The sequence below is a fragment of the Microcaecilia unicolor genome, chromosome 7 (genome assembly GCF_901765095.1).
Source record: "Microcaecilia unicolor chromosome 7, aMicUni1.1, whole genome shotgun sequence".
Classification (NCBI taxonomy): Eukaryota; Metazoa; Chordata; class Amphibia; order Gymnophiona; family Siphonopidae; genus Microcaecilia; species Microcaecilia unicolor.
Window position 1 is genome coordinate 279398018 of NC_044037.1, and position 24796 is coordinate 279422813.

At 41.6% G+C, this 24796-nt stretch overlaps 1 protein-coding gene across 3 annotated transcripts in view; it reads right to left on the reverse strand.

The window, feature by feature from the left end:
• The window catches only part of KALRN (kalirin RhoGEF kinase), a 1371746-nt gene that overhangs the window by 57842 nt on the left and 1289108 nt on the right, over positions 1 to 24796 (reverse strand). For 2 of the 3 annotated variants that reach the window (XM_030208704.1, XM_030208705.1), the window contains one exon: positions 20931 to 21886. In XM_030208704.1, the coding sequence (XP_030064564.1) occupies positions 21635 to 21886 (252 nt within the window). In that variant the 3' untranslated portion in view covers positions 20931 to 21634. Of the gene's footprint in view, positions 1 to 4607; positions 4668 to 13584; positions 13709 to 20930; positions 21887 to 24796 lie in introns of those variants that run through there. The other variant, XM_030208706.1, reaches the window with a different exon arrangement.

Genomic DNA, 24796 nt, shown 5'->3' on the forward strand with positions numbered 1-24796 from the left:
CACTTTACTCTGCTCAGTATCGTGGGTAGACAATCTAAAAAACAATGAACATGAAAGAACGCCGAAGCGCTATTACATAGTATCGCGGCTAACAAGCGCCGAAGCAGGCCCTTGGGACCGAAACACAATTTCGTGTCGAGTCCGTGAGTCCATTTTTATGTGAATAAAACTTCTGATGTGCACTTTCTTAGTCCATTGGTTGTTTTTACTCTGCATCATCTTTCACGTCACCTCCACTGTGCTTGTCTACCTGAGTTCCCTATGGTATCAGGAGAGAAAAAAGAGCAGGTATAAAATTCTCAGAGCAGCTACTGCAGAGAAGAAAAGCACGCCTTTCTGTTTCTCCTCAGAGGTGGCATTAAAGCTCTCGCAGTGCTCTCAGTCTTAAAATCTCCTGTGCACTTCTTTGCATCAGGGGTGGAATAACTAATAGCCTCATTACTATTAATTTTAATAAGCTAAGCACAGGTGTCTAATGCACAGCTTAGCGCATTGATAGCTTCTGCTTAAAACCTTTTTCCGCATTGTGTGCCCACAAAATTCTGCGCAGGATGTCACACTGTCTACACACTTGAGATCATTTTCATGCACCTTTTTGACTCTGCAGACTACTTTAAGTTATTCCTCTCATCTCTATTTAACTCCTGTTGCTCTATCATATCTGTATATATGATCCACCTTTACTTACACCCTATGCTGTCTAGTAAGATGTTTTATTGTGTATTGTGTTGACATTGTAAGTAGCATATTATGCCATAATAATCACTGTTATTTGAGCTGGTGGTTGGGAGGCGGGGCTAGTGCTGGGCAGACTTATACGGTCTGTGCCGGGGCTGATGGTTGGGCGGCGAGGATAGTGCTGGGCAGACTTATACGGTCTGTGCCGGGGCTGGTGGTTGGGAGGCGGGACTAGTGCTGGGCAGACTTATACGGTCTGTGCCAGAGCTGGTGGTGGGAGGCAGGGATAGTGCTGGGCAGACTTATACGGTCTGTGCCAGGGCTGGTGGTTGGGAGGCGGGACTAGTGCTGGGCAGACTTATACGGTCTGTGCCGGGGCTGGTGGTTGGGAGGCGGGACTAGTGCTGGGCAGACTTATACGGTCTGTGCCGGGGCTGATGGTTGGGCGGCGGGGATAGTGCTGGGCAGACTTATACGGTCTGTGCCGGGGCTGGTGGTTGGGAGGCGGGACTAGTGCTGGGCAGACTTATACGGTCCGTGCCAGAGCTGGTGGTGGGAGGCAGGGATAGTGCTGGGCAGACTTATACGGTCTGTGCTAGGGCTGGTGGTTGGGAGGCGGGACTAGTGCTGGGCAGACTTATACGGTCTGTGCCGGGGCTGGTGGTTGGGAGGCGGGACTAGTGCTGGGCAGACTTATACGGTCTGTGCCAGAGCTGGTGGTGGGAGGCGGGACTGGTAGTTGGGAGGCGAGGATAGTGCTGGGCAGACTTATACAGTCTGTGCCAGAGCTGGTGGTTGGGAGGCGGGGTTTGTGGTTGGGAGGCGGGGATAGGACTGGCCAGACTTATACGGTCTGTGCCCTGAAGAGGACAGTACAAATAAAAAAGTAGCACATATGAATTTATCTTCTTGGGCAGACTGGATGGACCGTGCAGGTCTTTTTCTGCCGTCATCTACTATGTTACTATTGTCTATTACCTATGTGCAGATTGATTTTGTTCATTGCCTTGGGTAAATTTCTTCAAAAAGACAGTAAATAAATCCTAATAAATGAGTAAATCAGCCCACTATTTAGGAAATAGGATCAACGTATGGGAAAGAGTCTCTTTCATACTTTGCCTAGCAGAATTTTGATCGCTGTTCTCAGTGCGGTACTCAAATGCAAGGCCACCCTTCAGGGGTCGGGTGATCACTGAGGGATCCACCCCAGAATAGCCAGGCCCCCTGCAATCAGTCATAGAATCTATGACAAGGCAGAATTGGTATGTAGGGTCTGAGCTCTTTCATTAAAACTTGGGGACCATGGGTCAATTTTGCCAGACACTGGAAAAGGTGCCGGTACTCAGTACCCCCCCCCCCCCCCAGTACCCCTTCAAAAAAAAGCCCTGGCTGTTCTAGTTTGGATATACATTTTCTTGGCCATAGTATAGAATCTCTTTTGTTCTCACTATTGTCAGATGCAAAGAGTTTTTTTTTTTTGTCAAAGGGTATGGATGCAATTCTTCTTCGGTTTGATCTAACAGCTGCATTTGATACAGTTGTCCATGACCTGCTGCTTTATAAATTAAATTGCTTGGGTAATTCTGCAGTGATTTTGATCGAGTTTAGAGACTTCCTAGTTAACAGGTCTTATCAAGTTAAAATAGGTGATTCCTTATCATTTATTTGGAACTCTCTATGTAGAGTTCTTTAGGGTTCCCCACTCTTCCCGATCTTGTCTAATGTATGACATCTTTCGATAAGAGTTTATAAAATTTGGAGGTTTTCCACTATACATAGGTTGATGATATGTTTGTTCTTTTTCCATTTATAACTTTATGTGATAAAACCCTCTCTGAGTGCATTGATGCTGTTGAAAGAGGGTCTAGATCTCATAGTCTGAGATTAAACAGGAAAATTAGGTGGGGAAAATGTGGGATATAAATGTTACAAATAAATAAATCAATCAATAAATAAACAAAGACCAGACTAAATTGCTATGGTTGAGCAATCCTAATAGACCAAATTCCTTAGACTTTAACTCTAACTACAGGTCTATCTCTGTAGGTAGATAAACCTGCAGTAGTTCTTGGCTTTATTTTAACACTAGTCTTACTTTTGAACTTCATGCTTACAGAGTTGACAGATTTTTTTTTATTTTTAGGTTGCATCATTAGATTTTTTTTTTGGAAGAATATTATTCTGTATTAGTTCAGTCTTTAATTCTCTTGCACCTAGACTACTATAACAGTCTATATTCAGGTATTTCTTATAAATTGGTTATGAAACTTCAGACACTACAAAATGTTTCAACACACATGTTTTAAGTATGGCTAAACTGTTAGCTCCACCCCCTTGTTGATTCAGTTGCATTGGCTTCCCATACAAGCCCAAATTTATTTAAAAATGGCTTCCACCATCTTCAAACTTTAAGGAGCTGGATCGGAATGTAACAATCATTCAAATATTTTCTTTTCCTGAAAATGTCAAAGTTTTAAGGTCCTATACTTTAGCTATTATCCGTTTTCCTTCACCAAATGCTGTACATTATTCTCGGATTTAAAAGTTCTTCTGGGTTTCAAAACTTTTTTCATTTCAGAAATTTTTATGCTAATTCATTATTTTCCATTGTATTTCCCAGTTTATTTGCTGGCTTTTGTATATTACTACTGTTGTGATCCGCTTTGGACCTTGAGGGATTTTGTGGAATACCAGATTATGAGGCCCTGTTACTAAGGAATGCTGAAAAATGGCCTGCACTGGTGTAGGCACATGGATTGGATGTGCGAAGGTCCATGTTTCAGTGTGCCTTCAAAAAAAAAAAAAAGCCTTTTTTTTTTCTTGCCGAAAATGGACGTGCAGCAAAATAAAAATGAGCGCAAATCCATTTTGGGCTTGAGACCTTACCGCCACCCATTGACTTAGTGGTAAGATCTCATGCGTTAACCAGGCAGTAATCTAGCCCCGTCTTTGGCCGTTTTCAAATCCAGGCTAAAAGCCCACCTCTTGAACGCTGCTTTTGACTCCTAACCACTCCTCACTTGCCCTGTACCCTTTTATCCCCACCTCTTTAATTCCCTTACCTCTTAGTTGTTCCGTCTGTTTGTCTGTCCTATTTAGATTGCGAGCTCTTTGAGCAGGGACTGTCTTTTCATGTATGGTGTACAGCGCTGCGTATGCTATAGAAGTGATAAGTAGTAGTAATCATCAGTGCGCATACACTGCCGATTACAACCCAGTTAGCATCACGCAGTAGAAAATAGAAATTAATTTCTGCCACGCGTTTTGGATGTGTGTCAAAATTAGAATTACCGCCCAGGGCACGCGGTAGCCAGGCGCTAGTTCTAATATGACTGTGCGCCTTAGTAAAAGGGCCCCTATATTAGTAAAACAGTGAAATGAATGCAGTTGGATAGAAGGTGGAATGAATTGCAGGACAGCATTAGTCTAATGTGATCTGCCATGCGACCACTGACACTGCACTCTGGCTCATCCAGATTTGTTCCAAGAAAGTAGGTTGGCAACAGCGACATAAGCATGGACGTCTTCTATTATCACCTAGCACTGCTGCAAGGGCCAGCCTTTGCATCTGCAATCTGGCAACACACTATCGTTGCAAGCCTGCCTTCATGGCACAGGCGCTTACTTACCTAACAAAAGGACTAGTTCTTGCACTCGTGTGAAAGCCTACATGCAGGTCGCACAGAGGCTTGTACACTTGGAAGTATGATGGTTCTCTTTGGAAACCAGTTGAAACACCCCATGCATGCTAAGAGCAGACTTGCATTCATTAACTACATTTTGCTCCTGTTCCAGAGCTAGAAACACGTTTGATTTTTTTTTTAGAGAACACTGGGCCGAGTTAAAAAGGACTCTTCCCACAGGCAAAGAACAGGAGAAAACAAGCCTATTGTTTCAGTAACAGAATTTGCATCAGTGGTGGTCTCTACCTCCATGCTAGTATTGGGGTCAAGCTCGTCACACTCTGACTCCTCTGAACTGTTCACCTCCTTATTCGGCAGCATGAAGAGGGAGAGAGAAGAAAAGGAGCAGTTAGAACAAGACCATTAAGCACAGATGAGAAGCAAAAAAACAGTACAGCATTCCAAGAGAAATCAAGCTATAGAAAGTTGCAAGAGCGGCAGAATACCTTTGGGGGGGGGGGTGGGGGGAGAGGAAAAACAGATTACATTAGGACACAGGGCAGAGAACAAAGCTGTTGGGAGTCTGAATAAGGAAGGGCACTTCTGAAGGGTCTGCCAATACACACGCCACAGCAGGGATTCAACATACGAGAAGGGATGTACACAGAACACATCCGTTTAGTATTTTTACCCCCCTGACATTGAGTCCACAGTAGTTGATATTTTTTTTCAGCAGCACTATCCGGACAGTGGCTGCCACTGAATAGCTAGGTAGAGCGGTGAGGTGCCTGCATTATCCAGAGAGCAGAGGACATTCAACTTCTAGCCAGACAGATTTAGGACATCCGTTTTACTGTCCGAAGTTTTCCGCATGGTTATGAAGGCAGTGGTGCTGAAAATCGCTGTTACTCAGATAAACTCTGTTCTCCACCCTGGATCCTGCCCTTGGACTGCCCAGCACTATCCAGATACACTATACAGTGTAGTAAATTTAAAACAATAGGAGAACGTTTTTCTTCACCCAACGTGTAATTAAACTCTGGAATTCCTTGCCGGAGAACGTAGTGAAGGCGGTTAGCTTGGCAGAGTTTAAAAAGGGGTTGGACAGTTTCCTAAAGGACAAGTCCATAGACCGCTACTAAATGGACTTGGGAAAAATCCACAATTTCGGGAATAACTTGTCTAAAATGTTTGTACGTTTGGGTAGCTTGCCAGGTGCCCTTGACCTGGATTGGCCGCTGTTGGGGACAGGATGCTGGGCTTGATGGACCTTTGGTCTGTTCCCAGTATGGGCCATGATGGTCTGAAAATATGTTCAGCTACATTATCCAGATAGTGCCGCTGAATGTGCTGCTATCTAGATAAGTCCTCTTAAGTATCAATCCCCAACATTTTTATTCCATTTCTTTTAGATACATATAGAAAATTGAAGGCAGATGAAGACCATATGGCCTAGCAAGTCTGCCTCTCCATATCATCTATTATCCCTTCCTCTCCCTTAGAGAGCCTATGTACTTATCCCAGCCGGCTTTCTTCAATTCAGATATAGTCTTAATCTCCATCACCTCCACCGGGAGGCTGTTCCATTCATCTGCCATCTTTTCCGTAAAGAAGTATTTCCTTAGGTTATTCCTGAGTCTGTTCTCTTTCACCTTCATCCTATGTTCCCCTCATCAGAGCTTCCTGTCAATTGAAAGAGACTCAGCCCCTGTGCGTTTATGCCACGGAGGTATTTAAATGTCTCTTTCACATCTCCCCCTCTCCAGCCTTTGCTGCAAAGTACATATGTTAGATCTTTAAATTTGTCTCCATACGCCTTATGATGAAGACCACTGACCATTTTAGTAGGTGCCCTCTGGAATGACTCCATCCTGTTCATATATAATTTTTTTGAAGGTGAGATGTCCAGAATTGTTCAAAGTACTCTAAATGAGGTTGCACCAGATACTATGCAGAGGATTTATCACTTTTTTTTTTCTTCCTATGAACCCAAGCTTCCTTCTAAGCTCAGAGCTTCCCAAACTATGGGTCAGGACCCCAAATGGAGTCACAAAGCTCGCCTTTGGGGTCAAGGCCAAGGTGGGCTCTCCATCGGTGCATTATTCTGCATCTCCGGGGGGGGGGGGGGGGTCACACAATTTTGTTTGGCATCATCATGGGGTCACAGACACAAAAGGATTGGGCACCACTGTTCTAGCTTTTGCCATCTCCTTTTCTATTTATTTGGCCACCTTGTGGTCATCAGCTAAACTCACCCCATTGGAGCCGACTATGTGAGTGCTTGAGCACCCCCAATATTAAGAAAATTCCTTGGATGTGTCCAGGGAAGGGTTATTTCCATTGGACTTAGCACCCCCAATAATTTTGAAAAGTTGGCTCCTATGACTCACACCCCCAACTCTTGCCCTTCTTTTGTGTATAGTATTTTACCCTCTACACTGTATCACCCCCTCAGGTTTTTGCAGGCCCGAAGTATGACCTTAACACTTATTTCAATTTGTTTTCTTTATCATAAGCAGTGCAATTTTTCTAGCAAAAAAGGTGCCGGCAGTGACGTTCCTAGGGTGGCTGACACCCGAGGCGGATCACCGATGTACCCCCCGGGTGCAGCCCGACCCCCCCACCCACCCCCGGGTGCATTTTTACCTGCTGGGGGGGGGGGGGGGCCGCACGCCTGTCGGCTTCGCTCGTTCCATGCTCCCTCTGCCCCAGAACAGGAAAGTAACCTGTTCCGGGGCAGAGGGAGCACGGAACGAGCGGAGCCGACAGGTGGGTGGCACCCCCCCTCCAGCAGCGTGCACCCGGGGCAGACCGCCCCCACCACCCCCCCTTGGTACGCCAGTGGGTGCCGGTACTCAAATGCCAGGCCACCCTTCAGGGGTGGAGTGATCACTGAGGGACCCACCCCATAATAACCAGGCTCCCTGCAACCAGTCACAGAATCTATGACAAGGCAGAATTGTTGTGTAGAGCCTGAGCTCTTTCATTAAAACCTGGGGACCATGGGTCAATTTTAGAAGACAGTGGAAAAGGTGCCGGTACTCAGTACCCCCAAGTACCCCCTCAAAAAAAGCCCTGATCATAAGAAAAGACAAAACAACAAATAAAACCACAAAAGGAAAAGCAAGGACTCCTCCTTCAACCCCTGCCCACCACTATCACCATTTAAACATGGAAACACTGTTCCTCCAGGGTCTTCCACCGGAGCCCAGTGCCACTTACCCTAGCTTTGGAACCTCCATAATCAAAAGGTGGTAGGAACCATCCCGTCCCTACTGTCCTGCAGGGATGTTTTCAGAATGGCCCCTGGGTTGCCAGGACAGGTTTGGAAAATCCCATCCTAACCTCTTAGTAGTCCAATCTACAGAAGTGAATGTGAACACTGCTGTAATCAGGGGATGGGGATGAGGGTTTTCAGTGCAGGGTCACTTGACATTCAGTTCATAATCCTGATCATCCTCCAGGGGAAAAAAAGCCCATCACATGCCTTCCGCTGCCTGGGGCACATGTGCATGGCTATAGAAAGCAGTAAAAGAGTGAGCTTCCAGCATAGGCGTTTTATATTTATTTGTAAGGGCTGTGCATGAGAAAAGCTTTCATTTCATTGCCGTTTTTGTTTCATTTCTGTGTTTTTAGTGCACACAGCAACCCCAAGCCAGAACAAAAATACTTGCTATTTTATTCCCATCTGAAGGACATGAAAAACATTTGTGTTTCCAGGTCATTTTAATAAAACTGCACATCCTCATTATGCTTTGGTTATTGAACAAATTCCTTAAACACATCTATTGCAAGAGGCTTTACATTCACTAACCCCTTTACCTCTGCAAGAAATGGGCCATTAGTTTATCTTTAAATATTTCTACCTTTTCTTCCCTGACCATAAATTCACGAGGCAGTTTATAATGTAACCCCCCCTCCTTCGCCTCCCCCAAAACCCTTATTAATCCACTTCCATTTCTCTCTGGGTTCGGTTTCACTACCGTGGCTAAGAAGGAACGGTCTTCAGACCATGCACCTTAACTGTAAGGCTGCCGCACCTTTAATTCGTGTACCTCATTGACAGAACTAACATACTTTGGCTGATGGTGTCAGAAGTCGTCAGTCAAGTCACAGAGTAAAACTAATGGTCTCCACTGAACCGATTCACAACCCGAGTTTGAACGACAGTACTAGGAACAGGAATCACATTTCTGCCAGTATTCGTCGATTCTGCCCGAAGAAATTAATCTTGCTTGGGTCACGGCTCATTTTAGCTGAGTCACATGAAAAGGAAGAGGGACATAGGCAATTGGGTAGGTTCTAGTAACCCAGCTAGGGACGCTGATGCCGTTTGCTGTTTTGGCTTAAGGGTTAAATACTTTTTTTTTTCCCAGCCAGCCTATCATAAATTCAAATCCCGAGCATGTCTGCATTTAGGTTGCCTAGAGTACCCGATGTTAGAGGTGCCTAGTACCCAGGCCAAAAAGGATCCTTCTTCCACTTCATTTAAGAGTTGCTCACTGGTGCCACTTCAAAGTGGCACCATCATGGCATTCTGACCCAACTCCTCCTCCACTGCTTTCTGGTGAGCCCCATCAGATCTTCCTTATGGATGTCTAAATTTTGAATCCAGCCCTGATCCCGAGTCATCTAGAAATATAGATGAGATGCATGAAGTGTAGAGTCAGTATGAAACTTTCACACAGTTGCCATCTTATAAATATTTTATTCCTTTTCCAGGCTGCTTGCACATTTACAGGGGTTTTAATACATCTTCTCACTAACACCCCAAATCTGACTACCTTCTTTCAGCCTTAGCATAGATACTAGGGGTAACTTTCACCAAGGGCAGGCATACTGTCAAATTTTCTACCATCTGACATAGAGGAGAATCAGTCTGAGGTCCTGGATTTTTTATCACATTTGCCACAACATTATATAATAGTTAAAGCTCTAAGGATAATAAAAAAAATAGTATGGCCAATTCAGTATCACTGCTGATGAAGCCAATATTATTGAGGGGGGGGGGGTTGTGTGTGTCATTTGTTCAAACTGTTCCTGATATTATGTTATTTCAAATCTACTTTTATGTTATATTTCTAAGGATAAACTTTTAATGGCTTCACAGTTCACTAGGGAGACAGTCTACAGACTATTCAACTCTTAGATCTCCCCCAAGAAGAATTTTCAAAACCTCAGTAGTGCCACTCAATGGTTCAAACTTCTCATTACCATAAAGATTTTTACACCAGCTCATCATACATCCAAATACGTTTTACAGAGCTGTTAAGTATAGCTTCACTTAATTTAGACCAATTGCACGGAAGTAGTATTTTAAATATTCATCTTAAATATATTTATCGATGTTGGGCACGGAACTTGCTTGTCCAACATGAATCATGTTTTGCCCAAGGCTGTTTGAAAGACATGCTCCCTGCAAAAAAGGCATTAATATAAAATGCCATATTATCATAACCTCCACGACTTCTATTTCTAACAGAGCATTGGCAATAGTGAATGTTGCCAGCATACCATTGATAGAGATTCAACAAAACATTTTGAATTTGGGACTTGACTCTGTACCAACTACACAGTATGAATGATCCTTTTCCGCTGAGTGTTGCTTAAGTTGCAATTGAAGATTTACTTTATGGATAATCCTCCTAGTCCAGATACTTCAGTCTATAAATTATCATCAAGATGGTATTCACCAGGGGGTCGTGAATTTGGTAGTCTCTACCTTTAGAGATCTGATATTGAGAGATCTGAGACACCTTGGAGATGACTAGAGATGGAAGTGGATATTAATCTATTAAAGGAGGGGTGTGAAGCATTGAGAGACTTGAACAATGTGGAAGATTTGATTATTATTAGGGAATATAAAGGGGGCGCTCCTGTGGTAATACATCAAGAGTTTTATGAGAAAGAAGTTCAGAGACAATTGGCCAATCTGGCTGTATACTTAAAATTGGATGGAGATCCAAAGGAGATGTTGCAAATGAAAATTAAGCTAGTGACTGTTCAGAAGTAAGGTATGCTGGCTAATAAAGTAGTAACTTTTTTAGTGGAAGCACACCCAGTAACTCTTGAAATGTATTTTCTGCCAAAGAGTCATAAAACCTTTTAAGATCCTCCGGGCCACCCACTCATCTCCACTTGAAATTCGATTCTTGAACACCAGCCTAAATTTGTGAATACTTTTTTGGGCATGAAGACAGTGAAGATATAATCCTAATTAAAGGATTCATCATATTTGTTACACATATTGGAAACAATTCCTCATGTACCAGAGTCTGTAGGGCTAGTGACTATGTATATAACATCTTTATATACTAGAATACCTCAGGATGGTGGGTTAGAAACTAGAAAACTCCAAGAGACAGATCCAGGCACTTTGGAATCAGACCAAGGGACACCAACAATGAGAAGTTAACCCTTTGTTGATGACTGTTTCCAGCGATCAGCCTAAACAGCTGACAACGCAGCATTTTGTAACTCTGAAAATGTGAAAGCTGTCTTTTAAGACCTTTTTTGCAATTCAGTTTTTAACTGACTCATCTGTGATTGTTACATTAAAATTGTGTATCATCTAGAGACTCCTGAGGCAGGCACATCTGAACCGAAACATAGTACCAAGTCATCAATAAAAGTTTAACTTCTCATTCTTGGTGTCCTTTGGTCTGATTACAAAGGGCCTGGATCTGTTTCCCATTCCTGTTCTTGTTTTAAGTTTCCCTGGGGGATTCTGGTGTTCTTGCCTCGCTTGTGGATTACTTACATTTGGGTTAGAAACTAGAGCAGACGTTTTGGTGGGATGTTCACAAGCTCAAAGGGTATCTTCAGATTTTTTTTTTTATTACAGCTGTCTAAATTGGTTACTAAATATAATTATTTCTGGTACAATCATAAGTTTACTTTAACCCCATCAGTGGCTACTTTATATGTATCCCATTTTGAGGGTTGGTATCTATATCAAGCACCGCAATTCAGTTGTTTTACTTTGGAAGAGATTTCTGGATGACATTTTCTTCTTATGGATGGGGGCAGAGAATGAACTTCAACTGGTTTGCTGTTGGTTGAACACCCTTGATCCAAATTTACAGTTAAAAAAAAAAAAACAAAAAAAACTCTGCGATGTAATCTGATGTATACAATGCTATCTCTTTCCAGGCCCAGCTAAAAGACCGTTGATTCTGAGTAACTTATCTTGAACACCAGTCATCACATAAGGAAGGGACAGTGGTGTACCCCTTTTATTTTAGTTTAAGAGACCCCATCAGGATGTCATAATTAAAATCCAGAAGTTGCCTTGTTTTGTGAATTGTGTTAGAATTACAGCATAACCTTGATCAGTCTTCTGAAATTCAGGAGCCAATGACAGAGGGTCATGACCAACCCATATAATACCGTTTATATACGTTCAGAAAAGGTTGGTGAGGCATCTTAAAATATTTCATCTTCCCACATGCTCAAGGTATTGGTACCTAAAGATCACATTTATTGGCATATCATATATAACAGGTTCTAGGTTTGTAGTCTTAATTTAAGTGCCACTTTGCTATCTCATTGCATTTGCCAAGAGAAACTAAGGCCCCCTTTTACTAAGGCACGCTCACATTTTTAGTGCACGCTAAAACTGTGGGCAGGCTAAACATTAAGAGACGCCCATAGGAATGCATTGACGTCTCTAATGTTTAGGGCGCCCACAATTTCAGCGCGCCTTAGTAAAGAAATTAAATGCATAGCACCACCAGTGACATACACCTGCCCCAGTGCTGGACCCTTTTCATATGGAAAATATTGGGCATGTAGCAAGTTAAAATAGTCCAGTTTTATCCATATGAACCAAAAATTTAAAGAGCAGCTAATTATGCGTTTATTACCAAATAAGTGAAAGCATAACTCATTTTGAATATCAGTCCCAGAGAACATACGTTACACCCTCTACCAAAGATGGGCTGCCATTTTTTATTACTAGATTTACCCCCTCTTTATTACTGTAAATTGATTTAACACTATGTTGCTCAAGAGATACTTCAGGTAGATTGTTTATATCAATGTGTAGAGATCGCTCATCCCAGCTCTGGGTCACCTTAAAGCCATCTCCTACCACACCACCACTACAGGGATGGTGAACACCCCAGCCTTCAAATATATCTAATTTGTAGAACAGCTAAACAACTAACCTGGTTCTTCGATCCACTGTATGCAATAGTTGATGTGAAAATTCTGATAAATAGGGTCTGACATTCATTACCTCTGTACTAGAATCTGCTATTAACTGGCCATCCAATGTGTGTCAATTCCAGGCTTTCCATTAAGTACGGTTTTCCCAATCTTCTGGCTGATTGCACTTTGGAACATTGGACTCCTGCCAGCGACTGTATGATGAATGCCAGTTTCCCAGCTACAGTAGTCACCCTGTCCTCCTTCAGCGTGGCATTCATCTGGTTTGAGTTTTAGAATTTGGGCCTAATTGATCAAGGTCTTTTCCTATAGACGCCAAACGGTAGAAAAGCTTTACTGAAACCAGCCCTTTGGTATTTAAAGTTTACATATATTCTATCCCCGTTTGGCTTGTACTATTTTAATATTCCTTTCTAGTTCCAATTAAACATAGGAATATAGAGCTGCATAAAATCAGTTCCAAGTCACCTTGATATCCACGTGGAAGCATAATTCATCATCTACTAGCATAAACGTGAGTAATCCTATCACTTACGACTGCAGTAGAATGGAGGAGTCATTCATTATGATGATATTTCATTACTAAGATCTCTTTTCGATAACTAGCAATAGCACTTACGTGATCTATTGAAATCCCTTTTATTATAAACTTAAAGAGACCAGCCTAGTGCAGAGTGTCCCTTCCAATCTAAACCCTGCACAGGGGATATCTTAGTTTTATATTTTCTCTCTCTATATAATGACAAACTGGTAGGATGAATGAATAATCCAAGCCTCTGGTTGTACACAGTGACCCAAATGATATTTCCCCTTGCTCAGATCACATGATGTGCACAGGCTGTAGGCTTCTCGAAATAACCATGCATTGCAAATCCTCGTGCTTTGAAAACATCCCCAAAAAGAAAAAGTTACTTACTTGTATTGTGTGTGCCAGGAAAATAAAAAGAAAATGTGATGTTTGCATGCAAAATCTCACTAACTACTTATTAAAAGTAAAAAAAAATAAAATTCCTTCTTCAAGAAAGGATGCTACAGGAGCAGGGAAGGGTGGGAAGTGTAACACAACTACGTGGAAGGGAGTGATGGGCACACAGCTTCTGAAGACCTTACTCACTTTAACAGAGACTTTGCTGCCCAGAACATCCTTGGGTTTGCGTGGCCCATTGGCTTCTTTTTTGCCACAGTTCTTGTTTTCCGCTCGCTTTCTCATGCGCAGGGTATGCCATGAACATGACTTCCTGTTGTATCAAAAAACGCACTGATCAAACCGCAGCCTACAGCATGGGCAAGGGAAATGGGAAGGGCACCATCCACATTTGTGAACCAGAAAAAGACCTGAGATGTGCGGTATTAATTGCATAGAGAAACGTTAAGGGACAAATTATAGAATAAAGAACGCGTAATGTTTGCAATGCATCGGAAGAACGCTTTTATGGCTAAATCTGGTGAGACAGTTGCTTCTTGCATGTGTTTAGTTACCAGTAAAATTGCTATAATAAATGGACATTCATTTTGGATCTAAGAAACAGCTCTGGCTTTCAATGCAACCTCGGTATTTATTGAAGGTCTGAGGTAGCCAACTTTTATTAATTTAAAGCACACTGCAAAGGTTGAGCTGATGTGATGAGAACACTGCCTGGAGAAATGATATGGAAGAGCAATCCAACAGAGAAAGGTGGCTGGACTTTCTCCAAATAGCTTGGTGTAGATCAGTTATTTGCAGTTTGAGCAGCACAGCCATATTTGTGCTACAGAAATCTAGAACCTTAGCAAGTTTTTGTTGGACCAACATAAAAACACATTCCCAAAATGTCTCAGTACATGGAACTTTCAATATCGCGTAGGGCCTTTCAGTCTCAAAACCTCATGTATTAAAGGGGTCATTATGTTGGTCCAAGAAACAAAAATCACAATCTGCTAGGACTGTATTTAAAGGTTAAATAGAAACGTCTTGCAAGTTTACAGTACACAATGCAAGGATTTCCCTGTTTCATTATGGCCATGACTGCAAATGACCAAAGAATTCCCTTACCGGAGACATTCATTCCAGTTCTAAAAATTAGTTTTTTTTAAATTCATGTTGCATTTGTAACTGCTACAGTGGAAACTTGATTTCTGATGTCCATGCAGGATCCAACCCACATTATGGAGCTACGGCATCAGTGCTTTAGAAATTTCATCCTTGCAATAATTATCAGAAACCAAGTCTCCGAAACTCCTCTTCTCCCAACCTACTGCAAATGAAAAAGCTAAACAAAGACTGAACAAAATACCTGTTCCGACCATCACAGTAAGGAAGCTTTAGCAATCTTCCTTTATTATGTGAACCACAAGTGTCATAATGAAACAATGGCTTTACCCAGTCAGGATTCATAGACGTGAGGTTAATACGAGGCAAATATGTTTTTCATCTTCAATTAATCAGTTTTGACGGGAAAAGGGACTATTTAGTCTTTGATAACTTACCATCAGTCAATAGACATAAAATTCAAGTGGTGAAGCAACAGCACCACCACCACCATTGAGCAAGGGATTACCATCATGTATAACTGTAAAGAACTCTGTGTGTTGGATTACGTTTCTAGTCATCTCAACACTAAAAACGTCTTCAAGATGCAACAAGTGATGTAGGGAAAAAAGAATGCTGCGACTCTTCCCATTTGAGATGACCGAGTCATTTGTCCATGTACAACTGTGTCTAACCCTTCCATGCAACTAAAGCATGAGGCATGATACATGCAGTGTGCTGGCGAGATATGATGCCACCAGAGAAGTGCGAAAAAATCCACAGCAAAAAAAAAGAAAATGAGCAATGTGTTTACAACTTTATAGGAATGTTTTTCATTAAAAAGGTGAAATGTGCCCATATCGCTGTGGTTCTGAACTTGCTTATTCTTCTTAAAGCTTTTTTTTTTTTTTAAAGGAAAAGTAAATTAACAAAATATAAACAGGCCATTGACCTGATGAACGTCAACATTTTCTACATTTCGTGTGGAATTCTCCTACAAAAGCCCATGGTGAGTATTTTCATGACTTTTGCAGAACGTTGATTGAAACACTGACAAAAGGAACATTTTAAACTTTTCAATGTCCTCCTTTGATGTCAAGAAGCCATGAAGCATCAGCAAAGGATAACATGCTAGAAAGGCTGAAAGCAGCAGCATGCCGACCATGAAGAGCAGTGGAAAGCAACACTTGACTGTGACCAATTTGTTAGCCAGTAACACCACAATATTTTGTAATGCCTCCATGGGATATATAGAATGGTAGGAGGTATTGATTTGCAAGTGCTCAAGCAATGCAGATAAAGAGCAGACCAAATAAACCAAACCGCTAATCCTATAAAAAGCGCTAAAAAAAATGTAAGCGAAAATTTGGGCACGCGCCCAATTTGCATGCATATTTTAATTGACTAATGAGTCAATCACCAATATACCGGCACTAATTAGATTCCATTAACATGTATATGCTTAAATTTAGGTGTGGGATCCACACCTAAATTTTATATGCGAGTTGGAGAAGGGGGCGTGGACATGAGAGGGCCATGGGCTTATCAGGGGCGTGACTTAGTTACGCAAGTAATTACAGAATAGGTGTGGGGCCCCCTTAATCATCGGCACGGGCATTTACACCTCATTTTCGATGGTGCAAATGGCCATGCCTAAATGTAGGTGCGATCCTTGGGCTTAAGCACTATTCTACAAACCATGGCGAAAGCAGTAGGCAATTTATTGACAACAGGAGAGAGAAAAAAAAAAGCAGTGGCCAACATGGCCACTTGACTAGAAGAACCAATGAGATACACTTCCCACTAGAACACAAATGGCAAATAACCAAAACAGTCACGGCAGCGCTCCACACAGCTTCATTCATGCTAGTTGTAGACGGAAGTGTGGCCCATTGGTTCCTTCTAGTTATTTGCCAACCCCCCCCCCCCCCCCCCCCCCGATGCAGCCTTCCATATTGCTTACTGTTTTCATCATTTGGTGTATTTGGTCTGCTCTTCATCTACATTGCTTGTGCATTACAAAATATTATATGAAATAAAGCATTAATCATGCCTCAAAAATAAAAAAAAGCAAACAACTTGTATGAAAAAAAGTTGTTTATGTTACTATTTTCAGCTTCATATAATACAACTGAGCAGACTCCACTTACACATTACACATGATTCCACACAGGACCAGGTTTCAAATAAAGATTTGCAATTTCATGTAAATATAGTCCGAAAGTCTTCACTTATTTGTTGAGCTGAATAGTCATTCATGGTAGTGGTTTTAAAACTCAACATCCATACTGGAGACTGTCATCCCGTATCACTATTAGGGTCAGCAGATACGTGAAGGCTTTTTTTGGATTACAATTACATCATTATTTGGAAAATGGACCTATGTGGAATCACGTAGTAGAGCCAGCTCAGTTGTATTACTGAAAATTGTATGGTGAAGGTATCTGCTCTTCACTTAAGACTGGTATATTTACATTTTGAGAAGTCATAGTATTTTTAGGTTGATGTGTCCCCAATAAAAAAAGAAGTCTTCATTTTTGGAAACATCCCATTAGGTCTATAAAGCTACTGATCTCCAGAAGCAGAGCTGCACAAATCCCCTGCAGTGGGGTGTGTAGTTATGAAAAAAATCAGCTTATCAGAAAAATGACCTTTATAGGAACCCCCCCCCCCCCCCCCCCCTCATATTTGCTGCTTTGGTGAACGCACATAGGACTGATCCTGTATAATGCACCAGTGCATCATCACACAAGGTAGTTGCAAAAACCTCAGAAAGGCGGTATATCAAGTCCCATTTCCCTATTAATGAATAGGACACTGTTACAAATAATGGGCACTGTGGTAAATTCACAGTAGGGGACTTTAGTGAATCAACCTCCTACAACTGAAAACTAGGATGGAAATCCAATCCTAGTTTTTTTTTTCTCAAATTAGAAATGTTGCTTCTAAAAACAACTATAAACCTTTTCATATATTCCACCCTCACTGCATTTATTGCTGAATTCTACAGCTGGTCGTGTCTGAGGATAAAAATCCAATGACCCACTAAGAGAACCGATCATTAAATTAATACAAAAGCAGAACACAGATTAGCTTTCAGCAAGGGTTCCCAATCCAGTCCTCAGGACAGTTAGGTTTTCAAGATGCCCACAATGAAAGGTAGGTAGTGTATGCAAATTTCATGCATATTCAACCTGGACACCCTGAAAACCTGACTGGCTGGGTATGTCCCAAGGACTGGGTTGGGTTGAGAAACCCTTGGATTAGAGCAAGCATATCAGTGGTTCCCAAATCTGGTCCTGGAGGCACCCCAGCCAGCCAGATTTTCTGTAGTTCCACAATGAATATTCATGAGAGAGATTTGAATGCAGTGGAGGCAGTGCATGCAAATCTCTCTCAAGAATATTCATTGTAGGTATCCTGAAAACCTGACTGGCTGGGGCGCCTCCAGGATCAGGTTTGGGAACCACTGGACTAAGTAAAAACACAAATTCAAAGGTGCTATCTGCAAGGCAGGTTTAGGCTGAGCTGTCCGTCTGGTTTAACTATTTTTATTTCCAACAGACCGTGAAACAAAGAAACATTGTCAGCACTACAGGAAATAAACACGAGGCTGTGTAGGGTCCCCTCCTCGCAGGCTATCATTTACCGAAGCACCCTACTATGTTCGTGCATGTTTACCACAGGGCCCATTATTAATAAGATGCTAAGTTAAGGTCGTAGTAGACTTTCATAAATCAAGCTTCATGTGTTAACAAGGAGTACGCAGCCCAAGTATTTCCTTTTGTTTCTCTTGTTCATGGTAAATTTTGTTCTGTTCATTTTGCTTTTTTGTTTTTTCATTAAGGAAGCAATATTTTTAACAGCGTACACTCTTTCCAAGAGAGCAGATACACTTACCTCCCTGTTTACTAAGCCACGCTAACAGCTGTCGCATGGCGATGCTGACCCAGCCCATATTTATTTCATATAATATTCAAAGTGAATGGGCTGTGTCGGCATTAGTGCATGGAAGTTGCTAGCACAGCTTAGTAAACAGGGGGTTTAGTGAATAGTGTGCATTATTAACAAAACACAAAATAAATCCTTACATTCTTGTCTTTTTCCCGTTGTTTCAGGCTAAAGGAGGACATGGAAACGACATGGAAAATGTTATTGACACTTCAAATGAATGTCAGAGAAAAAACTCCCTTCAAAATGGTGCCTGGCTAAGGTATTCAAACTACAAAATGAAAACCATATGTGTATAATAATAGTAATTATAGTGAGAGACCATCGATTAATATTGCTTATGCTATTACACCAACAATGTATATCCAACTCTTTTCATTCATAGCTACTAAGATACAGTACTGAAGTCTTGGGTATTTTTACATTGGTCTCTCACTGTATACACTAAGGGCTCTGTTTTCCAAGCTGCATTATAGGCGCGTTAGTGTTTTTAACGCACGTTAACCATGTGTACACGCCTACAATATCCTTATAGGCGCCTACACAGTTAGCGCATGCTAAATTGTAGGCGCGTTAAAAACGCTAACACGCCTGAGTAAACAAGTCCCTAAGATAAAGGGTTCCCATAGTGTCCAAAAAATTATTCAAATGAAATGTTTTCCCAAATGTTTTCAAATTCACTTCAATTTGACTTTCTCCACCCAAAAACAAAACAGGTGTGTTTAAAGTGGATTTAAACATGCCGACATTGGAAGCTGTAGTGGACATCATGAATATGAAATTCAGAAATTGATCTAATGGTTTTCAGCACTTCAGTTTATGCCACCAGTCGGGACTGATTGGGGCTTGTGTCACTTAGACCTGCTTTCTTAGCATCAGTAGTGGATGAGTGAACACTACAATATTTGGAGATGTATCTGGCTAAATTTGTTTTTGCTTAAATAAAGTCAAAATTGAAGTGAAAGGGGAAACATATTTGAACCCCCCCCCCCAAAAAAAATGTCATTTTATCTTTGGCATACAATCAGATCTAGACTACTTCTCCCACCAAAATTCCCTATGCTTATCCTGTAACTCATCCCCCTCCTGCCTCCTCCACCCCTCTTCCAAAGCTCACCTACCCTTGCTCTTCCCTCTCCTACTCCCTTCACCCTTGTTCTTCTCTACCTACCTCTCTCTTTTGTTATTCTGCTATAGTTAACTTTTATTTTCTTTATCAATATTCTGTAATCCCTATTACTATGTAAGCTGCATTGAACCTGCTTTGAGTGGGAACGCGCGGGGTACAAATGTAATAATAAATAAACACTTTATATCACTTGGTGTATATAGTAAGAAGCCGATGATGCAGCTATAACCCCATGACTTCAGTGATGGGTCTTAGTGGGTATGAAGTATACACTCGGGGCCCTGTTTACTAAGCTGCGCTGTAGGAGCGCTAGTGTTTTTAGTGCGTGCTAACACTAGAGACACCCATATATTCCTATGGGTGTCTCTAGTGTTAGCACAATGCTAATTTTTAGCACACGATAAAAACGCTAGTTCATCTTAGTAAACAAGGCCCTCGGTTTGTTGGCTCAATACTATATACCGAGCAACGAGAGTTTTAACTGATGGTCTCACTGTAATTTTTATTATAATATACATACTAGTAAAAAAGTCCCGTTTCTGACACAAATGAAACGGGCGCTAGCAAGGTTTTCCTCGGCTCCCCTGCAGCCACCCATGTCCAGAGACCCTCCTCTCCCCCTGCGCCCACTGCAGCCACCCATGTCCAGCAACCCTCCTCTCTCCCCTGCAGCCACCCATGTCCAGCAACCCTCCTCTGGACATGGATCAGCTGTGAGGCATGTTTCTCCCCCCCCCCCCCCCCCCCCCCCCCCGGTTCTGAAGTTGACATCATAATGGCTACAGTGATGTCAGCCTGATCTACGGAGCCTAGCAGACCAACTCGGAATGAGCCACGGTCCCAGGCAGCAAGTCGGAACGTTGGAGGTGAGAATTATTATATAGGATGATTTCCATTATGTAGTTTGAATGTCTTCAGACGCCATTTTAAAGGGTTTTCTCTTGACATAGTTGTTGTGTTACTCTTTGTTACTTTGGGGTATTACATATTGTTTGAAATGAATACACTCATCCCTAGTGTTAATTCAAGTTAATTAAACAGAATATATACACTGTTGGGACTCTGTAGGGGCAACACTTCCATCTACAAGAGTATTATGCCGACTGTACTGTAGTGCAGCAGGAAACCACCACCTTCAACAGGCAGCATTTAACGAACATTAGGAAGCCAACAAACTTCATAAGGAAGGGGACAGGCCTTCTATGTCAAGTATCTTGTAAAAAAAAATAAAACAGAACACTTTGCCTTATTGAACTCTTAAATCTTTTTCTTTCTGAGATATCTTTTCAAATAGGTCACACAATATTGGTTATAAACAAAAGAATCCCCCTCCCATGCCCAAAGGATCCAATACTCTCTTGATCTCATTAAAACATGCTCACGGTGAAAATTTATTTTTTTTTTACATATTTAAAATAGTACATTTAAAATTATTAGTTACATTACAGGTACAATGATGAACATTGCGACTATCATATTGCACAACCTGACTTCATCAATATGGATTTCTTTAAATAGTGCAAAATACTTTATACAGGAATGTACTGGAAGGGGATCTTAAAAACAAAATGCTTTTTTTACAAGTTACTGTGAACATATATTAAAATAAAAGGAAAAAAATAAAAACAAAATTACAAGCTGTACACAGAATTGCCATAGACAACGTAAAATCTCTCCTCATTGAGAAGTAGGCCTCAGTCCAAAAGACGACCCCCTTTATTTTTTTGCTAATGCTGTTATAACCAATATATATATCCATCTACATAGATATATATATCAGTAGCTTAATATAAGTCCAGTCCAGTCAGTTCCATGTTGGTACAAGATGGATCAACATAAAACATGCCTTTACCATCTATGATTTTTCTTTTTTTTGTTTTTTACAAATATAAACAAAAAAAGAATAAAAAAAAAAAAAATCGAACCTATTCAACATGGCTGCCCATGCTATGGATCCAGCATTCAAAGTTTGTTCCAATGGCACTGTAGATAAAACCAGCAGGAAATCCCTACCATGTGTGTGTGTGTTTTTTCCTCTAAATCCATATACTGCTCCCAGGGCAGCCAACATGGCACTTACTTGATGCTCTCGTTGGTATTATCTGTGGCTGATTTTGTGATGGGACCCAGAATGTGGCCTGGAATCCAGCCTTCAGCAGCAGGAGAATGATCGTTTGACTGCCGATACACTAGGAACATGTTCTGCTGATTGATGGCAAGGATCTGGACCACCTCACCCTGGTAGACACAGATTTCATTCTCCTTCAGTGCATAGTAATCTTGGACAACTACCATGGAAGATGTCCCATTGCACCCTGCCATGACACACTGAAAAAGGAGGAAAGAATGTAAACTTTAGGGCGGGGGAGAGCTCGAGAAAGCACAGGAGCCAACTTTTGAAAAAGATCAGGGATGCTGAACTCGTAACTTACAAACAATTTCCCCCTCACCCAGCAAAGAAAAAAAAAAAGAAGGAAAATCTGGTACTGAGTTACTGGCCTGTATCTAAATGTCAAGAGCAGGGCATGTAGTGTGTACACGGGGAAGATTCATGTGGCCAAATCAAAAGCTAGGATCCTGCCGGTGTCTTTCCTCCTATCCCCTGCTGCTAGTCAGCATCATGATCAACTATCCCTCCCCCTCCCGTTCAGAACATCTATTGCAATGTTACTACTACTACTACTATTTAGCATTTCTATAGCGCTACAAGGCATACGCAGCGCTGCACAAACATAGAAGAAAGACAGTCCCTGCTCAAAGAGCTATGTAATAAAAGTAAGCCAAGTATAGGACAATCAAGCCATTGTGACATCACTGATGAGGTTGGCTCTTATTGGTGGACTGAGGCATTATGACATCACAATATTAGCTCTGGTTACAAGAGACTACTACTACTACTATTTATCACTTCTATAGCACTACAAGGCATACGCAGCGCTGCACAAACATAGAAGAAAGACAGTCCCTGCTCAAAGAGCTTACAATCTAATAGACAAAAAATAAATAAAGTAAGCAAATCAAATCAATTAATGTGAATGGGAAGGAAGAGAGGAGGGTAGGTGGAGGCGAGTGGTTACAAGTGGTTATGAGTCAAAAGCAATGTTAAAGAGGTGGGCTTTCAGTCTAGATTTAAAGGTGGCCATTAGTTCCTCTACACCATACTTCCCCTCCCCCTGTTCAGAACATCCATTGCAATTTTCCCCCAATTAGTCCCTCTATACCATACTTCCCCACCCCCAGTTTTTTTTTTTTTTTTAACTTTCCTTTACTTTTTTATTCCTCCTCTCCTCCTTGTTCTCTTTTCCCCCTCCCTATCTGCACTTTTTAATTTTTCTCCTCCTGAATAGGTGTAATTTGCTGATTAATATTTTGGGGACAGTGAGTTTAATAGCTCTCCACCTGCCCCACTGCTTACATTTTGTTAGCATGCTCTGCTTCTCATTTCCCCTTGGCCCAACTTTCTATTTCCTTCCGCTCCCCAGCGAGATCCAATGCACTTTTCATAAGAATAGCCATAGTGGATCAGACCAATATCCCTGTTTCCAGTAGTGGCCAATCCAGGCCGCAGAAACCCAAATAGTAGCAACATTCCATGCTACCAATCCTAGGACAAGCATTGGCTTCCCCCCATGTCCATCTCAATAATAGACTATGGACTTTTCCTCCAGGAACTTTTGCAAACTTTTTTTTAAACCCAGATACGTTAACCGCTGTTACCACATCCACCGGCAATGAGTAACTATTTTTTGAATGAAAAACTATTTCCTCCAATTTGCTTTAAAAGTATTTCCATATAATGTCTTGTCTTTGTACTTTTTGAAAGAGTGAAAAATTGATTTACTTTTACCCATTCTACACTACTGAGGATTTTGTGGACCTCAGCATATCAGCCCTCTCTTTTCCAAGTTGAAGAGCCCTAACCTCTTCAGCCTTTCATCGCATGAGAGGCATTCCATCATCAACTTGGTCGCTCTTCTTTGAACCTGTTCTAATTCCGCTATATATGTTTTTGAGATATGGCGACCAGAATTGAATGCATTACTCAAGGTGAGGTCGCACCATGGAGCAATACATTCTTGGTCTTATTTACCATCCTTTTCCTAATAATTCCTAGCATCCCGTTTGCTGCTTTGGCTGCCGCTGCACAGTGGGCAGATTTCAGCATATTGTGAACAATGACACCTAGATCTTTTTTAACGACTACTAATCCCTAAGGTGGACCCTAGCATCAGGTAACTATGATTTGGATTATTTTCCCAATGTGTATCACTTTGCATTTGTCCACATTAAATTTCATCTGCCATTTGGTTGCCCAGTCTTCCAATTTTCTAAGGTCTTTCTGCAATTTTTCATATTCCGCATGTGTTTTAAAACTTTTGAATAGTGTTGAGTCATCTGCAAATTTAATCACCTCACTAGTCGTTCCAATTTCCAGATCATTTATAAATATGTTAAATAGCACCGATACCAACACAAAAAGTAGCCAGGAAAAAACAATTTCAATGAGAAGGAGGCTCTCCTGCCCGGGTTAAATTACTTTGTATAATCAGACAGAGTTTGTTGTATGCATTTGGACAAAATCAGGGATCTGATCTATCATAAGTGCAATAAATCACACACAAAAAAAAACCCAACCAAATACCAGCATGTGATGGCAATGGGAAATTACTGCCTACCTGCCTGCCTCTCCTCTTTCCCTTTTACCACCATTGCCCGCCCCAATCTGGAACAGAAGCCAATGGCTGAGGTAGTAGCAAACCAGTGTCCCAAAGGGAAGGGTGGAGGAAGGGAGGGAGGAAGGATGAAGCAGCTGTCATGGGAGATAAGAAAAACACACCCTCTTCAGCCTTAAGGCAAACAAAGTATCATGAAAAATGACAATTTTCTTTTGATAAAACTTCTAGAAAAACATGAGAAAAATCAGATCCCTGCAAACAATTCTTTCACTCCATTTTCATCCCATCTCTTTTCCTCATGATCCCCTTTCTTGTTAGTTCTCTCTCAATTTCTGTTGTCCTTGTGTTTTCCATTTCTCCTTCTCTATAATATGTCCATGTTCTCCTGGATTTTCTCAAATCTGTGAAATGAATTCTTCCAACTTCTTGTGTACTTCTTCCTTGGCCTTTTCTCTGTCCATCTCCCATCAACACTCTGGTTCTTCTCTAACCCATCCTTCCAGGGCCTATTCAAGGTTGTTGGAGTCCTAAGCACACCTTAGGTTTCCGACCCCTCAATTAA